Source organism: Danio aesculapii, chromosome 15 (genome assembly GCF_903798145.1).
Source record: "Danio aesculapii chromosome 15, fDanAes4.1, whole genome shotgun sequence".
In the NCBI taxonomy this organism is placed as follows: domain Eukaryota; kingdom Metazoa; phylum Chordata; class Actinopteri; order Cypriniformes; family Danionidae; genus Danio; species Danio aesculapii.
The window spans coordinates 44,681,588-44,700,202 of NC_079449.1; the positions used below are offsets into that span (position 1 = coordinate 44,681,588).

The following is an 18,615-nucleotide window of genomic DNA, read 5'->3' on the forward strand; positions in this document are numbered from 1 at the left end:
CAATTTACAGGCGTTTTGATTTATTGAATCATACATCTCAATAAATATGCCTGGTTTTAGAGGGATTTTGGCCATTTCCTGGCTGGTTTCCAGCCATTTCCAGCCTGGTTTTAGCTGGTCAGGCTGGAAGATGACCAGCTAAAACCAGCTTGACCAGCCTAGTCAGGCTGGGAGCCCAGCCTAAACCAGCTATGTCCAGCTTAAATCAGGCTGGTCAAGCTGGTTTTAGCTGGATTTAGCTGGTCATTTTCCAGCCTGACCAGCTAAGACCAGGCTGGAAATGGCTGGAAACCAGCCTGGAAATGGCCAAAAACCCCTCTAAAACCAGGCTGGTCAACCAGCTAAAACCAGCCAACCAGCCTAGGCTGGTTTAAGCTGGATTTTTCAGCAGGGTAATGTTTTCCAATTTATGGAAAAACAAATACGGGGTGTAACAAGTTCTCAAAAATGTTACTCAAGTGAAAGTAAACGTGAAAACATTTGGCATTAAACAACTGTAATAATCATCATTGTCATTAGATTTATTTTATTCTATAAAGTCTGATAACATTTCTTATGAATAAAAATACATGTAAAATTCTGCTGTGGCGACGCCTGATAAATAAAGGGACTGCCGAAGGAAAATGAATGAATGAATAAATATGATGATGGTGATAATAATAATAATTATAATAAAAACATAAAAAAATAAATAATAATAATAAGAATAATAACAATGGTCAATAAAGGTATCAATTAATTTAAAGGTAGTCTCTGTTTAGTTTTTTGTAGTTAAATCATGATAATTTTATTACACTCGTTTAACTGTTTGTAGTAAAACTGTGGTAAGACAACTGGTAATTTACAGCAAACAATGCGACCCAAACCATTGTACTGCACTCTTATTGCAATAAAAAAATTAATATTACAAAAAGTTCTCTGATATAAAATAAAGGTCTAATGAAAGGTTTGTAGTGGTAAAGTCTAGATGAGACTTTATATATATATATATATATATATATATATATATATATATATATATATATATATATATATATATATATATATATATATATATATATATATATATATATATATATATACAGTACTCAGCATAAATGAGTACACTCCATTTTGAAAATGAATATTTTTCTCCATTTCTCAGTAAAAATAGACAATGTATTTTGGTGCATTTAAACGAAACAGTTTTATTAAACAGAAATATTTATTAAAATAATATTTTAATCACCAGTTTTTGGACCGTTATCGTAAGTTATTTTGTTAGATAAGCTCCAGATTTGGCTTCAGTACTGACTAATCTAATGTATTTGCACAAATATAATATTGTAAAGCCTCCTATTAAAAATATGAATTTACAAGATAGATTTGTGAGGGGTGTAATTATGTATGCTGAGCACTATATAAATACAATATATATTGGTATTGTTATTTAATAAAAAAATATTTTTCTTTCCATTGTTACATCTGTGTTCTTTCAAGATGATGCAATTAATTAATTATGAAAGCAAACCAGGTTTATTCAAAATACATTATTGAATGGTTGTACAGTATATTTAATTTTATATATATATAATTTAATTTTTTTGTGGATGATAAAATGTGCAGTACTTTGTGCCTTTAATTTTTCTCTGTGTGAAAATGTTGTCAGCATGTCCAATGTTAAATGTTTAAACATTGTTATATCTCTATATTTTTATTACTATTATTGCATTTGTCATCAGTAGCAAAAGTTTCAAAGACAATTGAAATAAAAAAACAAACCAAAAACAAAAAACACGTAAGACATTCACAAGACGCCAAATACAATGACTATACAATAACTATCAACAATAAACAGAGCTTTTACATTTTTCACAGATTTAAAAGACTTCATTAATAGAATAAGCTAACCCTTATATAAAAGGGAGAGATTAAAGTCTGCGTTTGTGGATAAAATTTTACTATTTAAATTATAAAGTTAACAAAAAAATGTATCATCACTTTTAAAATAACCAATAATTTGTCTTGCATTCAATGTTATCAACATATTAATTTTAGACGAATAAATAAAAAAACTATCTTTTCAAAATGACTGCACACTCTGACAAATAAAAATATATAAATAAATAAATAAATAAATCTAAATAAAAAGCAGACTTACGAAGTTTCCTGTCTGCGCTACACCTTCTTAGCCAATGGTACACGGCTTTCTGTGTATCCCATCTCTGATTGGTTAATGCCTGTGTATTGCCGGATGTTGGGTCTGGTGTGTCAGTGGTAATGGCGGAGGTCACCGGCAGTGTGAGGAATGGAGTAAACAAACTATCTGCCTTTAAAACATTATTAAGTCTTCATCATCATCATCATCCTCATGGTCCCGCGGTGGATTCCCGCGCGTTGTGCCGTGATTCCAACGGTAATAAAACGGTTAAACAGCTACAGTCACAATATGTAACGCGGTTAACAGTAAGTGTCCTTAATATAACATTATACGGTGAATATCAAAATGCACGAAAAAACAAAGAGGATACATAAATAAACCTCAGCAAATTATACATGTTTAAAATATTTCAACGAGTTTTAGAGGGTGGCCCGGTAGTTAGCACGGTCGCCTCACAGCAAGAAGGTCGCTGGTTTGAGCCTCGGCTGGGTCAGTTGGCGTTTCTGTGTGGAGTTTGCATGCTCTCTCCTTGTTGGCGTGGGTTTCCTCCACAGTCCAAGCACATGCGCTATAGGTGAATTGAATAAACTAAATTAGCCATGGTGTGTGTGTGTGGGTGTTTTTCAGTACTATGTTGCATCCGTTAATAATAATAATAATAATAATATCCGCTGCGTAAAAACATCCATTACGTAAAACATACGCTAGATAAGTTGGTGGTTCATTCCGCTGTGGTGACCCCTGATGAATGAAGGTGCTAAGCCGAAGGAAAATGATTGAATGAATAGTTTTAGATGTAATTTAATTATTAGAGTCTTAACAAGGAGTTAACATATAAATCAAAATCCTTTCTGAAAATAAAAGAGTAAGGGTGCTTCTTTGCAAATTTACATTAATGGATGTAAAATTTTGCAAGAAAAAGCAATAATTTACAATGAGAGTGGTCTAGGTTCAAAGAGTAACCAAAGATTAAATTTTTTTTGTGTAGTTTATTACTAATCAAATAGGGTATATGCTGAAGCATGCTAATAGAACTTTTAATTTGCCAGTAACCTGGGTTAATAGTTTCCGGTGAAGTGTGTGCCAAAGAAAATCGGTGCGTTTAAGGTCTGTTTTCTTTAAAAATCATCGATCTCCACTGGCTGAGGGATTTCTGATATGAAGTAGGTCTCATATTGTACAAGAAGCACTGCATTAAATTACATGTTTCCCCGCCATGGCTTTATAATATGAGCATTTATTTTACCCAGTATATTCAATGGAGCTTCTGCGCTAACCTGCCGATTCTGACACGTGCGAGTAAACGGCTTTTTGTCTTGTTTTACGCTTGAGCAACTGAATAAATGCCAAAGTCTGTTTAAATTATTGTATTTTAATTACATTACAACATCGATGCTGTAAAAGGAACCGTATAAAATGGAAAAAACTGACAATAACAGGTCACCGGAATTCTATCAGTATGGAAACAACACTAGCTCGGCATATACCCTATTCCTGTGTGCGCATTAAAAGTCATGTGATTTTGTTATAAGAGATCATGTGGTGATAAAAATGTGCATGAATGGACAAACCAGCAGGCTGAGCACACTGTGAAACATCTGAAATGTTGTTTTGGTCCTTTTAAAACGCTGTAATCATCTCAGCATTAGTGTTATTATATTAATAATGACCTCCAGAATAGTCAAGAGCGTCTGTGCTCTGCGTCTCACGCCTTTAAACACCTCCAGGCGTTCATTGCATGTCGGCATACTGTCTTCTGAGGCGCAGGTGATTTGTTAAATAAAGAAAAGGTTGACGCAGCTTCTCTTTACACAGCAAATTACGTTTTTACTGTTGATATTTGGCGCCAGTTAATCAGGAAGTGACGATTTTGTTCTCTTTGACTCGTTGGATAGAAACGCTGCTTTATTTGCACGTCTTTTATGCGATATTCCAGTTTTGTGCTTAAAGTTAATTGCATTTATGGATATAAAACATGCTAATGACTAGGCCCACATGAAAATCTGCGCGCTCAGAATTCCACAGATTTTTAGCCCATTATTAATTCTGTTTATTTACTTGAGTAAATGTGTGTAAATATAAATTTATTCAGTTTTTTTTATAATTATAGTAATTTTATTGACTAATGTCAAAATATTCATCTGATTTATGTACAATGCAGTTTGTACAGTAATATTTTCTGTCTTTTCGTAGAGATATTATATGAGAGACTTGCTTTGTTTACCAAATCAAGTTAATCTAAGTATTTACGAAATTATATGTCAGAAAGAATACATTACCGAAGTCTATTTTACCGTGTCACGCCAGCCGTGATTTAATAACGTGCGATTATTTACTAAGATTAGAGAGAGAGAGAGAGAGAGTTGCACAGGGACCCCCGTGACCTCCAGGGGGCGGCACATACTATCAAACTAGTGGAAACAACCGGAAAATTATTTTCTGCAATGAATTTTAATAACAATTCACAGGCGTTTTGATTTATTCAATCATACATCTCAATAAATATGAATTATGTTTTCCAATTTATGGGTGTAACAAGTTGGCTAAGTTCTCAAAAATGTTACTCAAGTGACAGTAAACGTGAAAACATTTGGCATTAAACAACTGTAATAATCATCATTGTAATTAGACTTATTTTATTCTATAAAGTCTGATATTTCTTTCAAATAAAAATACATTTAAAATTCCGCTGTGGCGAATGAATGAATTAATAAATATGATGATGGTGATAATAATAATAATAATAATAATAATAATAATAACAACAAAAACAAAAACAACAATAATCAATAAAGGTATCAATTAATTCTGTTTATTTACTTGAGTAAATGTGTGTAAATCTAAATTTATTCAGTTTTTTTTTTATAATTACAGTAATGTTATTGACTAATGTGAAAATGTTCATCTGATTTATGTACAGTGCAGTTTATACAGTAATATTTTCTGTCTTTTGGTAGAGATATTATATGAGAGACTTGCTTTGTTTACCAAATCAAGTGAATCTAATTGGATTAGCATTTTATACATTAAATAAAAGTTAAAAAGATATTATTTTTTATTTCATTTATTAAGGTTTTAGTTATGAAACTTGCAAAATAATTCCGCAGAAATCCGCAGATTTTTACCAAAATTCTCAGCAGAAATCCGCAGATTTTTACCAAAATTCTCAGCAGAAATCCGCAGATTTTTACCAAAATTCTCAGCAGAAATCCGCAGATTTTTACCAAAATTCTCCGCAGAAATCCGCAGATTTTTACCAAAATTCTTTGCAGAAATCCGCAGCTTTTTACCAAAATTCTCAGCAGAAATCCGCAGATTTTTACCAAAATTCTCCACAGAAATAGCTAAAAACATCCGCAGATTCCGTCTGGCCCTACTGATGACCTGCCTAATTAACCTAGTTAAGCCTTTAAATGTCACTTTAAGCTGAATACTAGTATCTTGAAAAATGTCTAGTCTAATATCTAAATATACAGGAGGGCTAATAATTCTGACTTTAATTGTATATCGTTATACCAATATATACCACAGCTGCCAATTTAATTACCATACATTTTACAGATATGTGTTTTTTAATTTTTATTATTATTATTTTTTGCAGTGTGTGACCACTGGTGTGCCGATGACTGTGTGTGGACGCTTCATAATAAACACACACAGCTCCACAAGCCCCAGATCAGTGGATGCTACACACTGGTGTCTGCTAAACACTGGTGTCTGCTGTTAGGACCGGTGGGATCGCGGTTATACAGCTGCAGGACAGCAGACGAGAGCTCCGGGCCGCTCCATCGCAGCCGCACCACCTACTACGACATCCTGAAAGTGTCTCCGAATGCGACGCATGCGCAGATCAAGAGCGCGTATTATAAGCAGTCCTTCATTTACCACCCTGACCGGAACCGCAGTGAGGACGCGGCGCGGCAGTTCGCACTCGTAGCTGAAGCCTACAGTGTGCTGGGCAGGAGCAGTCTCAGGAGGAGGTACGACTAGCGATTAACCAAATTCACTATTAAAGTAGACCTACTGTATTATGCTCCGTTTTTACAAGATGTAAAATGCGTCTCTGATGAGTGTGTGTGGGAAGTTTCAGCCCAAAATACTACACAAATAATGTTGTATAACTCTCTGAAACGGACCCTTTTAGGCTTTGATCCTAATTGTGGTGTTTTGGTGACTGTCGCTTTAAATTGAAATGAGATTGTGCTCCTTTCAAAAGAAGGCGGAGCTACGAATGCCTGTGTGTCAGCATAGTGGCAGATTCACAAACAAGACTAACATCCTATGCTAATGAGGGGAGAGATGGTCACTAGTGGGTGGGGCTTATTTCCCTCTGATGACACGTACAAAAAAAGAATGTCAATCAAAGTGTTTCTGTTTTATGAAGTGTGATTATAAAAAATAAAGGTAATATTTTTTTTTCTATTAAAGGCTGGTTATAGTCACACAACTGTGCTTAAAACCCTTATAAAAGTGACTTTTTCATAATTGGTCTCCTTTAAAGGGATAATTCATCTAAAAATGAAAATTCTGTCATCAATTACTCACCTTTTACTTGATTAAAAACCTTCATTTGTTTCTTTCTTTTGTTGACCACCAAAGAAGATATTTTGAAGAATGCTGAATGCCTGTAACCATTGAGTTTCATAGTATTTTTCATTCTTTTCAACAAACGAAAGATCAAATAAAAGAAAAAGGAGAACGAAAGAAAGAATGAGTGAGAGTCTGAACGAAAGAATGAAAATGAAAGAAAGAACAAGATAAAGTAAGAACAAAAGAAAGAAAGAAAGAAAGAAAGAACAAAACAAAGAACAAGATAAAAACGAAAGAAAGAAAGAAAGAAAGAGATAAAAAGAAAGAAAGAACAAAAGAAAGAACGCGATCAAAACAAAGAAAGAAAAATCGAGATAACAAAAAAGAAAGAAATAAAGAAAGAAAGAAAGAAAAAGAAAGAAAGAACAAAAGAAAGAACGCGATAAAAACAAAAGAAAGAACGAGATAAACAAAAAAGAAAGAAAGAACAAAAGAAAGAACGAGATAAAAACAAATAGAATGAAAAAACAAAAGAACGAGATAAAGAAAGAAAGAAATAAAGAAAGAAAGAAAGAAAGAAAGAGATAAAAGAAAGAAAGAACAAAAGAAAGAACGAGATAAAACAAAAAGAAAGAAAAAACAAAAGAACGAGATAAAGAAAGAAAGAAAGAACAAAAGAAATAACAAGATATAAACAAAAGAAAGAAAAGAAAGAATGAGATAAACAAAAGAAAGAAAGAACGAGATAAAAACAAAAAGAAAGAAAGAACAAAAGTACGGGAGAAAGAAAGAAAGAAAAAAGAAAATAAAGAAAGATTGAGATAAAAATGAAAGAAAGAAAAGAAAAAACGAGATAAACAAAAGAAAGAACGAGATATAAACAAAAAGAAAGAACAAAAGTACGAGAGAAAGAAAGAAAGAACAAAAGAGAGAAATAAAGAAAGAACGAGATAAAAACGAAAGAAAAAAGAAAGAAAGAAAGAAAGAAAGAAAGAAAGAAAGAATGAGATAAAAACAAAAGAAAGAAAGAATGAGATAAAGAACAAAGAGAGAAAGAAAGAAAGAAAGAAAGAAAGAAAGAAAGAAAGAAAGAAAGAACAAAAGAGAAAAAAATAAAGAAAGAAAGAAAGAGAGAAATAAAGAAAGAAAGAATGAGATAAAAATGAAAGAAAGAAAGAAAGAAAGAAAGAAAGAAAGAAAGAAAGAAAGAACGAGATAAAAACAAAAGAAAGAATGAGATAAAGAACAAAAAAAGAAAGCAAGAACAAAAGAAACAAAGAAAGAAAGAACAAAAGAAAGATCGAGATAAAAACAAAAAGAAAGAAAGAACAAAAGCAAACAAATGAAAGAGAAGGAAAGAAAGAATGAAAGTAAGAATAAAAAAAGAACAAATGAAAGCAAGAAAGAACAACAAGAAGGAATGAATGAAAGAAAGAAAGTGAAACTATGATCGTTCCTCAGTCTATACTCACACCAACAGTATCAATCCTCACTGCACCTCCACAGGTACGACCGTGGCATCCTGACCCAGACAGAGGTGCAGAGCTCAGGCAAACCTGCAGCTCCTCAGCCCCCGCGCCGCGCTCCGCCCTCCGGGAAGACTGCATACTTTGACTTTGACGCATTTTACCAGGCGCATTATGGAGAGCAGCTGCAGAGAGAGAAGCTGCAGAGACTCCGACAGCAGCAGATCCAGCAGCGGCGCATGGAGATGCAGAAACAGTGGAGACAAGAGAAAATCACCGGAGTCTCTGTCATACTGCTGCTGCTGTTCGGAGGCGTCATTATCAACAGCCTCAAATCATGAGTCCCTCAACGTTTGGAGAAATGAAACTTTAAATGCTTTACAAAGTTTAAAATGGTCACATATGGATCGTTCACCCAAAAATAAAATACAAATTCTGTCATCATTCATTTATAACGGAGTTACTTCACAAAGGAAGATGTTCTGAAGAATGCTGGAGAGTAAAAACAGCCATTGACTTCCATAGTATTTTGTTGTTGTTCTACCATGGATGTCAATGGCTGTTTTTACTCTCCAGCATTCTTCAGAATATCTTGTTTAGTGTTCAATAAAAGTTTTGAAGCACTTGAAGGTGAGGAAATAAAGACATTTTATTTTTGGGTGAGCTGTACCTTTAATTGGGGCAGAGTCTGTTTCCTATGGAAGCTTGTTCACAGAATAAAATATATATAAAATAAAATAGTCTTTTTTTTTCCCCCAATAGTATCAAGATTCATGTCTCTATCTATCTAAACTATCTAACTTATGTTTATTTACACAATTATTATTACTGGTCTTCCACACAGACAACAGCTCATGTATCCCCACCAGTCCTATATCGACCAACCCGCTTTGAGCTGGGATTGAACCGGCGACTCTCCACACGGGAGTCGGTTGCTCTAACAGGGAGGCTAAAGACGTCTGTCGCTAGAGCACCATTTCATGTTCAGAGGAGGGAGGTTTACCTGCACAGCACTTCACTAGCTGGCCTCCATTACATACGTATGTATAATAATGAAGGTAAATGATGCAGCACAACACCAGCAGGGGTCACTCTTACATCATTGCATTATCATTCATTCATTCGGCTTAGTTCCTTTATTAATCGCCACAGCGGAATGAATCGCCAACTTATCCAGCATTTGTTTTACGCAGCGGATACAATCTTTAATAGAGATATGAAGTGATTAAGAAAGTGCGAGTGTCTGGACGCTGAAAATATCTGTCTGAGTCTGTTAAGCACTGTGATTTCCCATGACTCAAATCTGCATGCCGTCTCAGCTCGTCTAGACTGCGCACTGGGTAAAACCGTATTATATTCCAGCATTTACTGCTCACATGAGGAAATCTGACCCTTCTCATATTATATCTGCTGGAGTTACAGAGTCATTCATCTCACAAGATCTCTCTTCGTTGCATTCATGGGGAAAACATTTCTCTGTGGTTCTTCATTCACTTTATTTACAGAATAGCAAAGATTAAAGTGTAGATCATCACTTCATACAAAACCTCTAAAGGTTTTCATTAGCATAAAGGCTTCATATAAAACAAAACTCAATATTAGACTGCAAATAGTGACTGAATAATAAAAAATAAACTTGATTTTAATACGACAACAACAAAAAACACGTTAAAAATGCACATTGTAGTGCAGGGGTGGGCAAAGTCGGTCCTGGAGGGCCGGTGCCCTGCACAGTATAGCTCCAACTCTGATCAAACACACCTGCTTATAGATAATTAGTGATCTTGAAGACACTGATTAGCATGTTCAGGTGTGTTTGATTAGAGTTGAAGCTAAACTATGCAGGACACCGGCCCTCCAGGACCGACTTTGCCCACCCCTGTTGTAGTAGCTATTAAAGTCATGTAAAATGACAATCAAGCCAAAACTATTTTAATATTGCTATTATTTCAACACATCATTTCATTTTCTTGTCAGCTTAGTCCCTTTATTAATCTGGGGTCGCCACAGCGGAATGAACCGCCAACTTATCCAGCATTTGTTTTACGCAGCGGATGCCCTTCCAGCCGCAACCCATCTCTGGTAAACACCTATACACACTCATTCACACTCATACACTATGGACAATTTTAGCCGACCCAATTCACCTATACTGCATGTCTTAGGGGAACCGGAGCACCCGGAGGAAACCCACGCAAATGTAGGGAGAACATGCAAACTCCACACAGAAACGCCAACTGACCCAGCCGAGGCTCAAACCAGCGACCTTCTTGCTGTGAGGTGACAGCACTACCTACTGCGCCACTGCGTCGCCCACATTATTTCAATATTATAATAATAATAATAAATAAGCAGCCGCTTGTTTTCCTTTCATTGTGTAAATTCAGCTTTTCAGTGAAAGTCTTTACATACATGGCCATTCATTGTTTATTTCTATTATAAGACTATTGTTAGACATCTATTAGATGTCCACTGGAAGCCCAAATGTAGACTTGTTTTAGCCAAGACGTCTATTAATGTCTATTATTTCATTATGAGCAATGCCACATACATGGACTGGAACAGATGTGTTTTCACTGAAGCCGCAAATAATGTGAGGGTCTGTTGATTTCATTTATTCAACATGGAGAAACGTCACAGATGGTCCACAGACACCGGGAATCCTGTCACACACAACAGACATCACCTCAATTCAACAACACGACATCCCATCAGGGCTGAACAGGAAGCAGCCAGTGAAGCGTGACCGCTCTCAGATGACTTCACTTCCTGTGGGAGAAAGAATCTGAAATCTCATCTGACCCTCATCTGTACCGAGAGAGGCATATTTAACAAGCATAATTAAATAAGCACATCATTTCAGGGTGATTCTCATGTGTGCTTGTTAAATGAGACTCACTGACACTTATGAGATTATGTTAGAAGCCCTTGGTGGAGAAAGACATTGCAAAAGTACAGTGCTGTCCATTGTTTAAAAAAGAAACTATCCTAAATAAACTATAATAATTATAATAAACTATAAATAAACTATAAGAATAATAATAAACTATAAATAAACTATAAGAACTGTCCTAAATAAACTATAAGAATAATAATAAACTATAAATAAACTATAAGAACTGTCCTAAATAAACTATAAGAATAATAATAAACTATAAATAAACTATAAGAACTGTCCTAAATAAACTATAAGAATAATAATAAACTATAAATAAACTATAAGAACTGTCCTAAATAAACTATAAGAATAATAATAAACTATAAATAAACTATAAGAACTGTCCTAAATAAACTATAAGAATAATAATAAACTATAAATAAACTATAAGAACTGTCCTAAATAAACTATAAGAATAATAATAAACTATAAATAAACTATAAGAACTGTCCTAAATAAACTATAAGAATAATAATAAACTATAAATAAACTATAAGAACTGTCCTAAATAAACTATAAGAATAATGCGTGGTGAAATAGACTAGCATAATTAACCCTCTAACTGATATTGTAACCAGTGTAGCCAGATGTAGCTGACTGATTCCAGTCCAAAATCTATCCAAAACCCGCCGAAATGCACAAAGACCCGTCCAGTCATCTGGAAATCACGCTAGGTGGGGGGGAGGGGTTGTGACGGTCACGCAAATCACGCTCGGGGAGGGGGGGGGGGGGGGGGGGGGGGGTGATTGGGTTGGGGGGGTGGGTTGTGACAGTCCCTACATTACAGTGGGCGGGCGTTACATTGCAAATCCTCCCAAATTTTCACTAGCTGCCTATATCCTTTTTTCACGCAAAAATACATTCAAATAGTCCAATCTGGCAACACTGATTGTGACCTGCTGGTAGACTTTCTGGCCTTAAACTACCATTAAAGGGCATCTGATGTGCCCTTTTTACAAGATGTAAAATAAGTCTCTTATGCGCCTTAGAGAGAGAGAATATGTGTGTGTGTGTGTGTGTGTTCAAGTTTCAGCTCAAAATACCTCACAAATAATATTTTATAACTCTCTGAAGCTGACCCTTTTAGGCTTTGATCCTAATTGGGGTGTTTTGGTGACTGTCACTTTAAATTCAAATGAGATTGTGCTCTTGTAAGAAAAGAGGCGGAGCTACAGATGCCTGTGTATCAGCATAGCGGCAGATTCAAAAACAACACTTACGTCCTATGCTACTGAGGGAGATACGGTCACTAGTGGGCGGGGCTTTCCCCCGTTGATGACACGTACAACGGGAGAATCTCAATCAAAGTGTTTCAGCAGACTGTTTCTATCAAGAGTGTTTATAAAATATAAAATGAATGCATTTATTACCATTAGAGGCTGGTTATTCACACACTGCTGCCACACAACTGTACTCAAACCCCTTATAAGTGTGGTTTTTGCATAATAGGTGCCCTTTAAAACTGGCGGGAGCACTTTTAGCTTTAGCTTAGCATAGATCATTGAATCAGATTAACAAGCTAAGCTAAAAGTGCTCATGCCGGACTGTAAACCCAACAGTTTAACTCTAGGGGAGCTGTAAAAAAAGCGGTGTTCCTTTCAAGGGGTAAAAAAGGATTAGCGTAAAGTTTGAATTGCTAATAACTACACCTGAATGTGACGAATGAACACAAACTGACAGACGAAGGCATATGAACACTTGTTAAAGATCATCTACAGATTTTAAAACGCAGCTTGTGCTGATCCAACACTATTCGATCCGTCTGTAAGTGTGTCCAGTGTTCAGGAAGATTGAGTCTGCTTCTCCTACAAGTGCATGAATCCTGATGCCGATGGTTGGAGCACCGGATGCAGCGATTAGCATAAAACCAAAAACATCCAGGTCGACTGTGTAACGTGGAGGCGTTTATCTTCACTCACTGAAGACCACAGGGAGAACACAAATATGTCCGCCAGTGAAGTAGTCCAATGACACACTCAACATGAAAACACGGAGTGACTGATCAACACTCAATTCTCTTCAGGATAGATTTCAGTTCCTGTGATGTTGAGTTGTTGATGCCTGCAAAATGTAATTTCACTGTGTGTGACATGCGAATGACGTGTAGATCAGATAATAAATAAGTAAATAACTCATTTTTTGTGTTGTTTTTTAAAGCTACAGTATGTAACCTTTGGTGCTCTAGTGCGGTGGCTCACAAGAGGGGCGTAGAATGACAAAAAAATCTAATAAACAAAACAAAAGCCTGACCCCACTGAGAAACGTAACTATTTTAATGCTTTGTTAGTTTAGCGGCTAATTCATACAAATTCATATGAGTTCAGTCATATCAAAATGAAAGATTTTAAGCACAGTCATTCTCAAAATGGGCGACAGATGACAAAAATTAAGATAAAAAACAAAAAGGCCTGATCTCACCAGGAAGTGCAACTATTTTTATGTTTGGTTATTTTAGCGGCTAATTCGTACAAATTGTTACAAGTTCAGTTGTACGAAAATGTAAGATTTTCAAGCACGGTGGTTCTTTAAGTGGTGTTGAATGGCAAAAAAAATCTAATAAAATAAACAAAGGCTGATCGAGGAAACAACAATTTAAAAAAAAAATTTAGTTTAACGGATAATTCATACAAATTCATATGAGATAAATTGACGAGTCATCATACGAGTTCAGTCATATGAAAATGTATGATTTTTTAGCACGGTGGTTCCCAGAATGGGCATCGGATAACAAAAAATTCAATAAAAACAAAAGGCATCATCTCACAAGGAGACGTAATTTTTTGTAGGTTTTGTAAGTTTAGCGGCTAATTCGTACAAATTTATACAAAGTTTAGTCATACGAAAACGTAAGATTTTTTAAGCCCCTTCCAAAAGGGGCGTTGGACGACAAAAAAAAAAGATTAAAAACAAAAAAATCTGATCTCATAAAGAAACGTAACTGTTTTTACATTTTGTTAGTTTAGCAGCTAATTCGTACAAATTCATAAAATTTCAGTCGTACAAAAATGTACGATTTTTAAGCACGGTTGTTCCCAAAATGTGTGACGGATGACAAAAAAGAGATAAAAAACAAAAAGCCTGATCTCACAAGGAAACGTAACTATTTTTATGTTTTGTTAGTTTGCCGGCTAATTCATACATATTCATACAAAGTTCAGTCATACAAAAATGTACGATTTTTAAAGCACGGTGGTGCCCAAAAGGGGTGACGGATGACAAAAAAAGAGATAAAACAAAAAACCTAATCTCAGTAGGAAACGTAACTATTTTTGTTTTGTTAGTTTAGCAGCTAATTTGTACAAATTCATATTAATTCAGTCGTACGAAAATGTACAATTTTTAAGCACAGTGGATCCCAAAAGGGCCGTCAGATGTCAAAAAAAGAGATAAAAAACAAAATGGCTGATTTCACAAGAAAATGCAGCTTTTTTTGTTTTGTTAGTTTAGGGGCTGATTCGTACAAATTCATGCAAAGTTCAAAAATGTAAAATGTTTAAAAAGAGGCGTGGCACCAAACGAGGTGAGCAAATCGCATTAAAATATTCAAATGAGAACGTAGAAATTCACGAATTAGCCATTACATCCAAAAGCTATGAATTGCTGTGAGATAGCGTTAATTTGCTAAACAAAATATAAACCATATTTTATCTGTAACTAACAAAAAATAAAACTAGAAGTTAATAGTTAAAAAAGCTACATGTAAATAAATAAAAATACATAAAAAAAGCCATCAGCCCTTTGATTTTTTTAAAAATTGGATAACGACCTCTGTGGTGATTATTTTAGATCAACAACAGATTGATTTTATGCCATTTTACAACACTTTTTTCACCACTTGCGTGCGTTAAAAATAAATACAGCTCATGACAGAACATAGATATGAAGAGTCTCTGAGATTAGGATGAATGGATTGATGCACTCCAAACTTTGTGCCCACCATCTCATTTAGTGAGCTTAATGTTGAAATTAAACAATTTTTTGTGCTGTCAATATGGTCATGTTTAGGGTTATTGGTGTGTAAGCCTTGGCGCAATGTTTGTATATATTTATAACAACCTCAGAAGATAATGGAGGTCACTAGCATTGGTACTTTGGGATCGTGGGCTGAAAAGATTGGGAATCTTTGACCTACAACAAAAAAACAGACAATGGAGCTACTACTCTCTGTTTTTGGTTAATAACTAACCTCGCTTGTAGTTTATTAAATGAATTGAGCTACTTTTGAATAGAAATGTTGCATACTGCAGCTTTAATTTTGATCAAATACTCACGGAGGCTGATTTTTGAAGCAGATGTTCTGTGAATAAATAAGTAGATGTAAACATTAGGGGTGGGGAAAACATACCACATCCACCATATATGACTTTATTTTCAGCTGCAATCATTTATAGATGCATGAGTGCTCATATTGAAATATCGTCAGTGATTTGTTATACTATTTGGTTGGTTATTAAGATGAATTTCTTGACAGTCCACTGCAGTAGATGTTGGTGTTGAGTGTTTTTCTGGTGATCGGATCACCTTCAGTGTCAGTAAAATAAAGATGGAGGTGTGTAGACAGGTGTTCATTCAAGTTTTGTTCAGTGTATCTGCTTGACAGTCCCATTCGTTAGCACTGCAGCAATAAAACTGAAGTAAGATACACAAACTGAGATGAGAAATGGATTTGTTTAATTAAAACGGATGTTGCTGAAGGCATGGAAAAAGAAATGAAAATGTGACAACGACGAAAACTGGGAAGATATTATTGGACTACCCTTGAGTACCTCAGTCTGCGATAGATTTTAATAGATTAAACATAATTCAATGTACATAGAGATTAGATATCTCCAAATAAATACAGTAAAATAAATAATCAGTATCAGTATCAGCACATCGTCTTAGGAAATGTCCTTTAATTGCTGATTTTTCAATGGTGTTTGTGACGAACTATCTATAATATATAAACAAAAGTTACAGCCTCGCCATTAGTGTGCTTGCTAGGTGTCTTAAATAACGTACACTAGCTGTGTTTCCATCCAAAGTTGAGAGTTAGATTTATGCGCAAAACTGAAATATCGCATACAACTCTTGCCAATAGAGCAGCGTTTCCATCCAATGAGTCAAAGAAAACAAAGTGGTCACTTCCTGATAAACTGGACCATATATTAGACAGAATAATGTAGTTAAGTGCGGTAGGAGAAGCTGCGTGAGTGTTTTTCCTTCTCTAATAAATGAGTGGTATCTCAGAAGACGAAATGCAATGAACGCGGTGGCTTTTGAAGGCGTGAGACGCTCTTTGGGAGCGCAGACAGATGCTCAAGACAGTTCTGGAGGGAATAATAATAGAATAATAATAATACTGAAGCACTGTGATGACAGACTGACGGCTGAGGGGTTTTAGAAAGAGCAAAACTACATTTCAGATGTTCTACAATGTGCCGGAAACGCTGCAAAGTCCATTAATGCGTCCATCACACACATTTTTATCATTCATGATCTCTTATAAACATGACTTTTAATGCACAATTTATTCAGCAAATGGGTTTCCATCCTAGTTTATGTGCATTTCTTCTTATCAGCTAAACAGTTCATCCTACTCGTATGTTTTTGTTATTCACACTTTCAGAATTTACGAGCATCTCGGCATCTCCATGAATCATTTTTAATGCGATATTTCAAAATGTGCATAAGAATAGGTGGATGGAAACACAGCTACTAACCACTCCAGTGTATGCAGATCATTCTGGGGGGAAAAACTGAATTAAAAACAAGTTATTCTTTGGGAACGTAATGTGAGGTTTGTAATTAAGCACAATATTACACACAATTCTGCAATATATATTTAAAATCATAATAATAATGTATTGTGGCACATGATATCGAATACTAGGAATTCCCACCCCATTAATTACATATTTTTTTATGATGAACGCAAAAACCTCTTTTCAAACACATCATGAAATCTTAAAATGATGCAAAACTGTAGGACTGTGTGCGCTTATGGGGCGTTTTCATCAGCACTGAGAAACAACACAAAGGCGAAACACATCCTGACATCTGTTTGTGTGAGAAAAACCAACCTGTCTCCCCAGCTAGAGTTAAAGGGTTAGTTCACGCAAAAATGACAAATTCTGCCATTATTTACTCACCCTTTACTCGTCTCAAACCTGTTGATGAACACAATAGAAGAATGCTGAAACAGCTGCGTCTCGTTTTTACATTTTACAGATGGGTTATATTTTTGTGTACATGAATTGATCAAAATAAATAGATTTCCAGATTTTGTAAACCTCACTGTCGGTGCAATAGCCTAGTGGTTAAAGTGTCTACATATGGTGCAGTAGCACATCAGGGCGTCCCCGAGTTCAAATCCCAGCTTGAGGACATTCCCTACCCCCTCTCTCTCTCTCCAACTTCACTACCTGTCTAAATATTATCCTATCTAATAAAGGCCAAAAATAAATCTTTAAAAAAAGTAAATAAACAAAAACAAACCTCGCTTTGCCTTCAGATCACTTTAAGTGAAGTTTAGTTATAAACTAATTTCGAGAGGATCACATGCTTATGATTGCTAGCGGCTGCATCCGCATTATCCAATTCTCAATGCACCAATCAGACGACTCCTAAGCTATATAACTACAAATACCCTGGGTTACGTACCACCGCTATCTTTGTTTTGAAGAATCCCCCCATCCACCCCTACTCCTCCTTCTTCCTAGATGGGTGACACGGTGGCCCAGTGCTTAGCACTGTTGCCTCAGCAAGAATGTCTCTGGTTCTAGGCTTTACCAAACCAGCAGACATTTCTGTGCGGAGTTTGCATTTTCTCCCTGTGCTCACGTGGGTTTCCCCCGGATTCCCCGGTTTCCTCCCACCGTCCAAAAAACATGCAACATAAGTTAATTGACTAATCCAAACCGGCAACTATAGACATGCTCCTAGTAAATGGCTATCTCTCAAGAGCAATCACTGGCTGTTCATTGTTTATTACAGCGGGGGAGTTCTCGAGATCTACCTGAGCTCAAACTCCCTTCTCGCCTTGCAACGGGAGGGAGCCCCGGGCTCGAGGATCTTATGAGCTCAGGGCTCCCCCGGGACAGCATGCCAAACAAGCTTATAATTAATCATCAGCTAAGTGTGAACTCTTGAAATAAGTTTTAAAATCACTTTGAAAAAAAGTCATTGCACATTTTGTTCCCGCTTATTAACAGCAGATGTTATGATAGATAGGTGACAAGATCTGTCCTCTGTAGGCAAAGTTTCTCATTTTAAAACGCCCGGTTCAGATTGTGAGGACTTCGAAGGACTCACCTATATAGTCCTCATCCTCCTCTGAAATGAGACACAGCTGTTGGTTCTTTCATAGTATTTCTTTGACCTACTACACCCTAAAAGGTTTGCTGTTTGTTCAAACTAATTAAAATGAGTTGAAACAACACAATTCTTGAGTGTTTTTGTTTATGTTCAACTAAAATGTGTAAAAAACTCATAAGTTAACTTAATTCCTTTATGTTGATTGTGTGGAACCCAGCATTTTCTTTTACAGTGTATGGAAGTCA

General features: G+C 35.6%; 1 protein-coding gene across 2 annotated transcripts; it reads left to right on the forward strand.

The window, feature by feature from the left end:
• The first annotated feature begins 2,223 nt into the window (after positions 1-2,223).
• On the forward strand, positions 2,224-8,849 carry dnajc30b (DnaJ (Hsp40) homolog, subfamily C, member 30b). Of its 2 annotated transcripts, none has more exons than XM_056473662.1 (3): positions 2,224-2,395; positions 5,742-6,120; positions 8,177-8,849. In XM_056473662.1, the coding sequence occupies exons 1-3, from the start codon at positions 2,260-2,262 to the stop codon at positions 8,475-8,477; spliced, it is 816 nt and encodes a 271-aa protein (XP_056329637.1). In that variant the 5' UTR covers positions 2,224-2,259; the 3' UTR covers positions 8,478-8,849. The 2 variants fall into 2 exon arrangements, with proteins under 2 accessions (XP_056329637.1, XP_056329640.1); XM_056473665.1 differs by having other exon boundaries at positions 2,357-2,445.
• Positions 8,850-18,615: the final 9,766 nt, after the last annotated feature.

Excerpts from the sequence above, each read along its gene's own strand:
- dnajc30b (XM_056473662.1), top strand. The coding sequence starts at position 2,260 with ATGGCGGAGGTCACCGGCAGTGTGAGGAATGGAGTAAACAAACTATCT. Across the intron at positions 2,396-5,741 it reads GTTGTGCCGTGATTCCAACG|TGTGTGACCACTGGTGTGCC; the intron begins GTAATAAAACGG and ends TATTTTTTGCAG. Across the intron at positions 6,121-8,176 it reads AGGAGCAGTCTCAGGAGGAG|GTACGACCGTGGCATCCTGA; the intron begins GTACGACTAGCG and ends GCACCTCCACAG.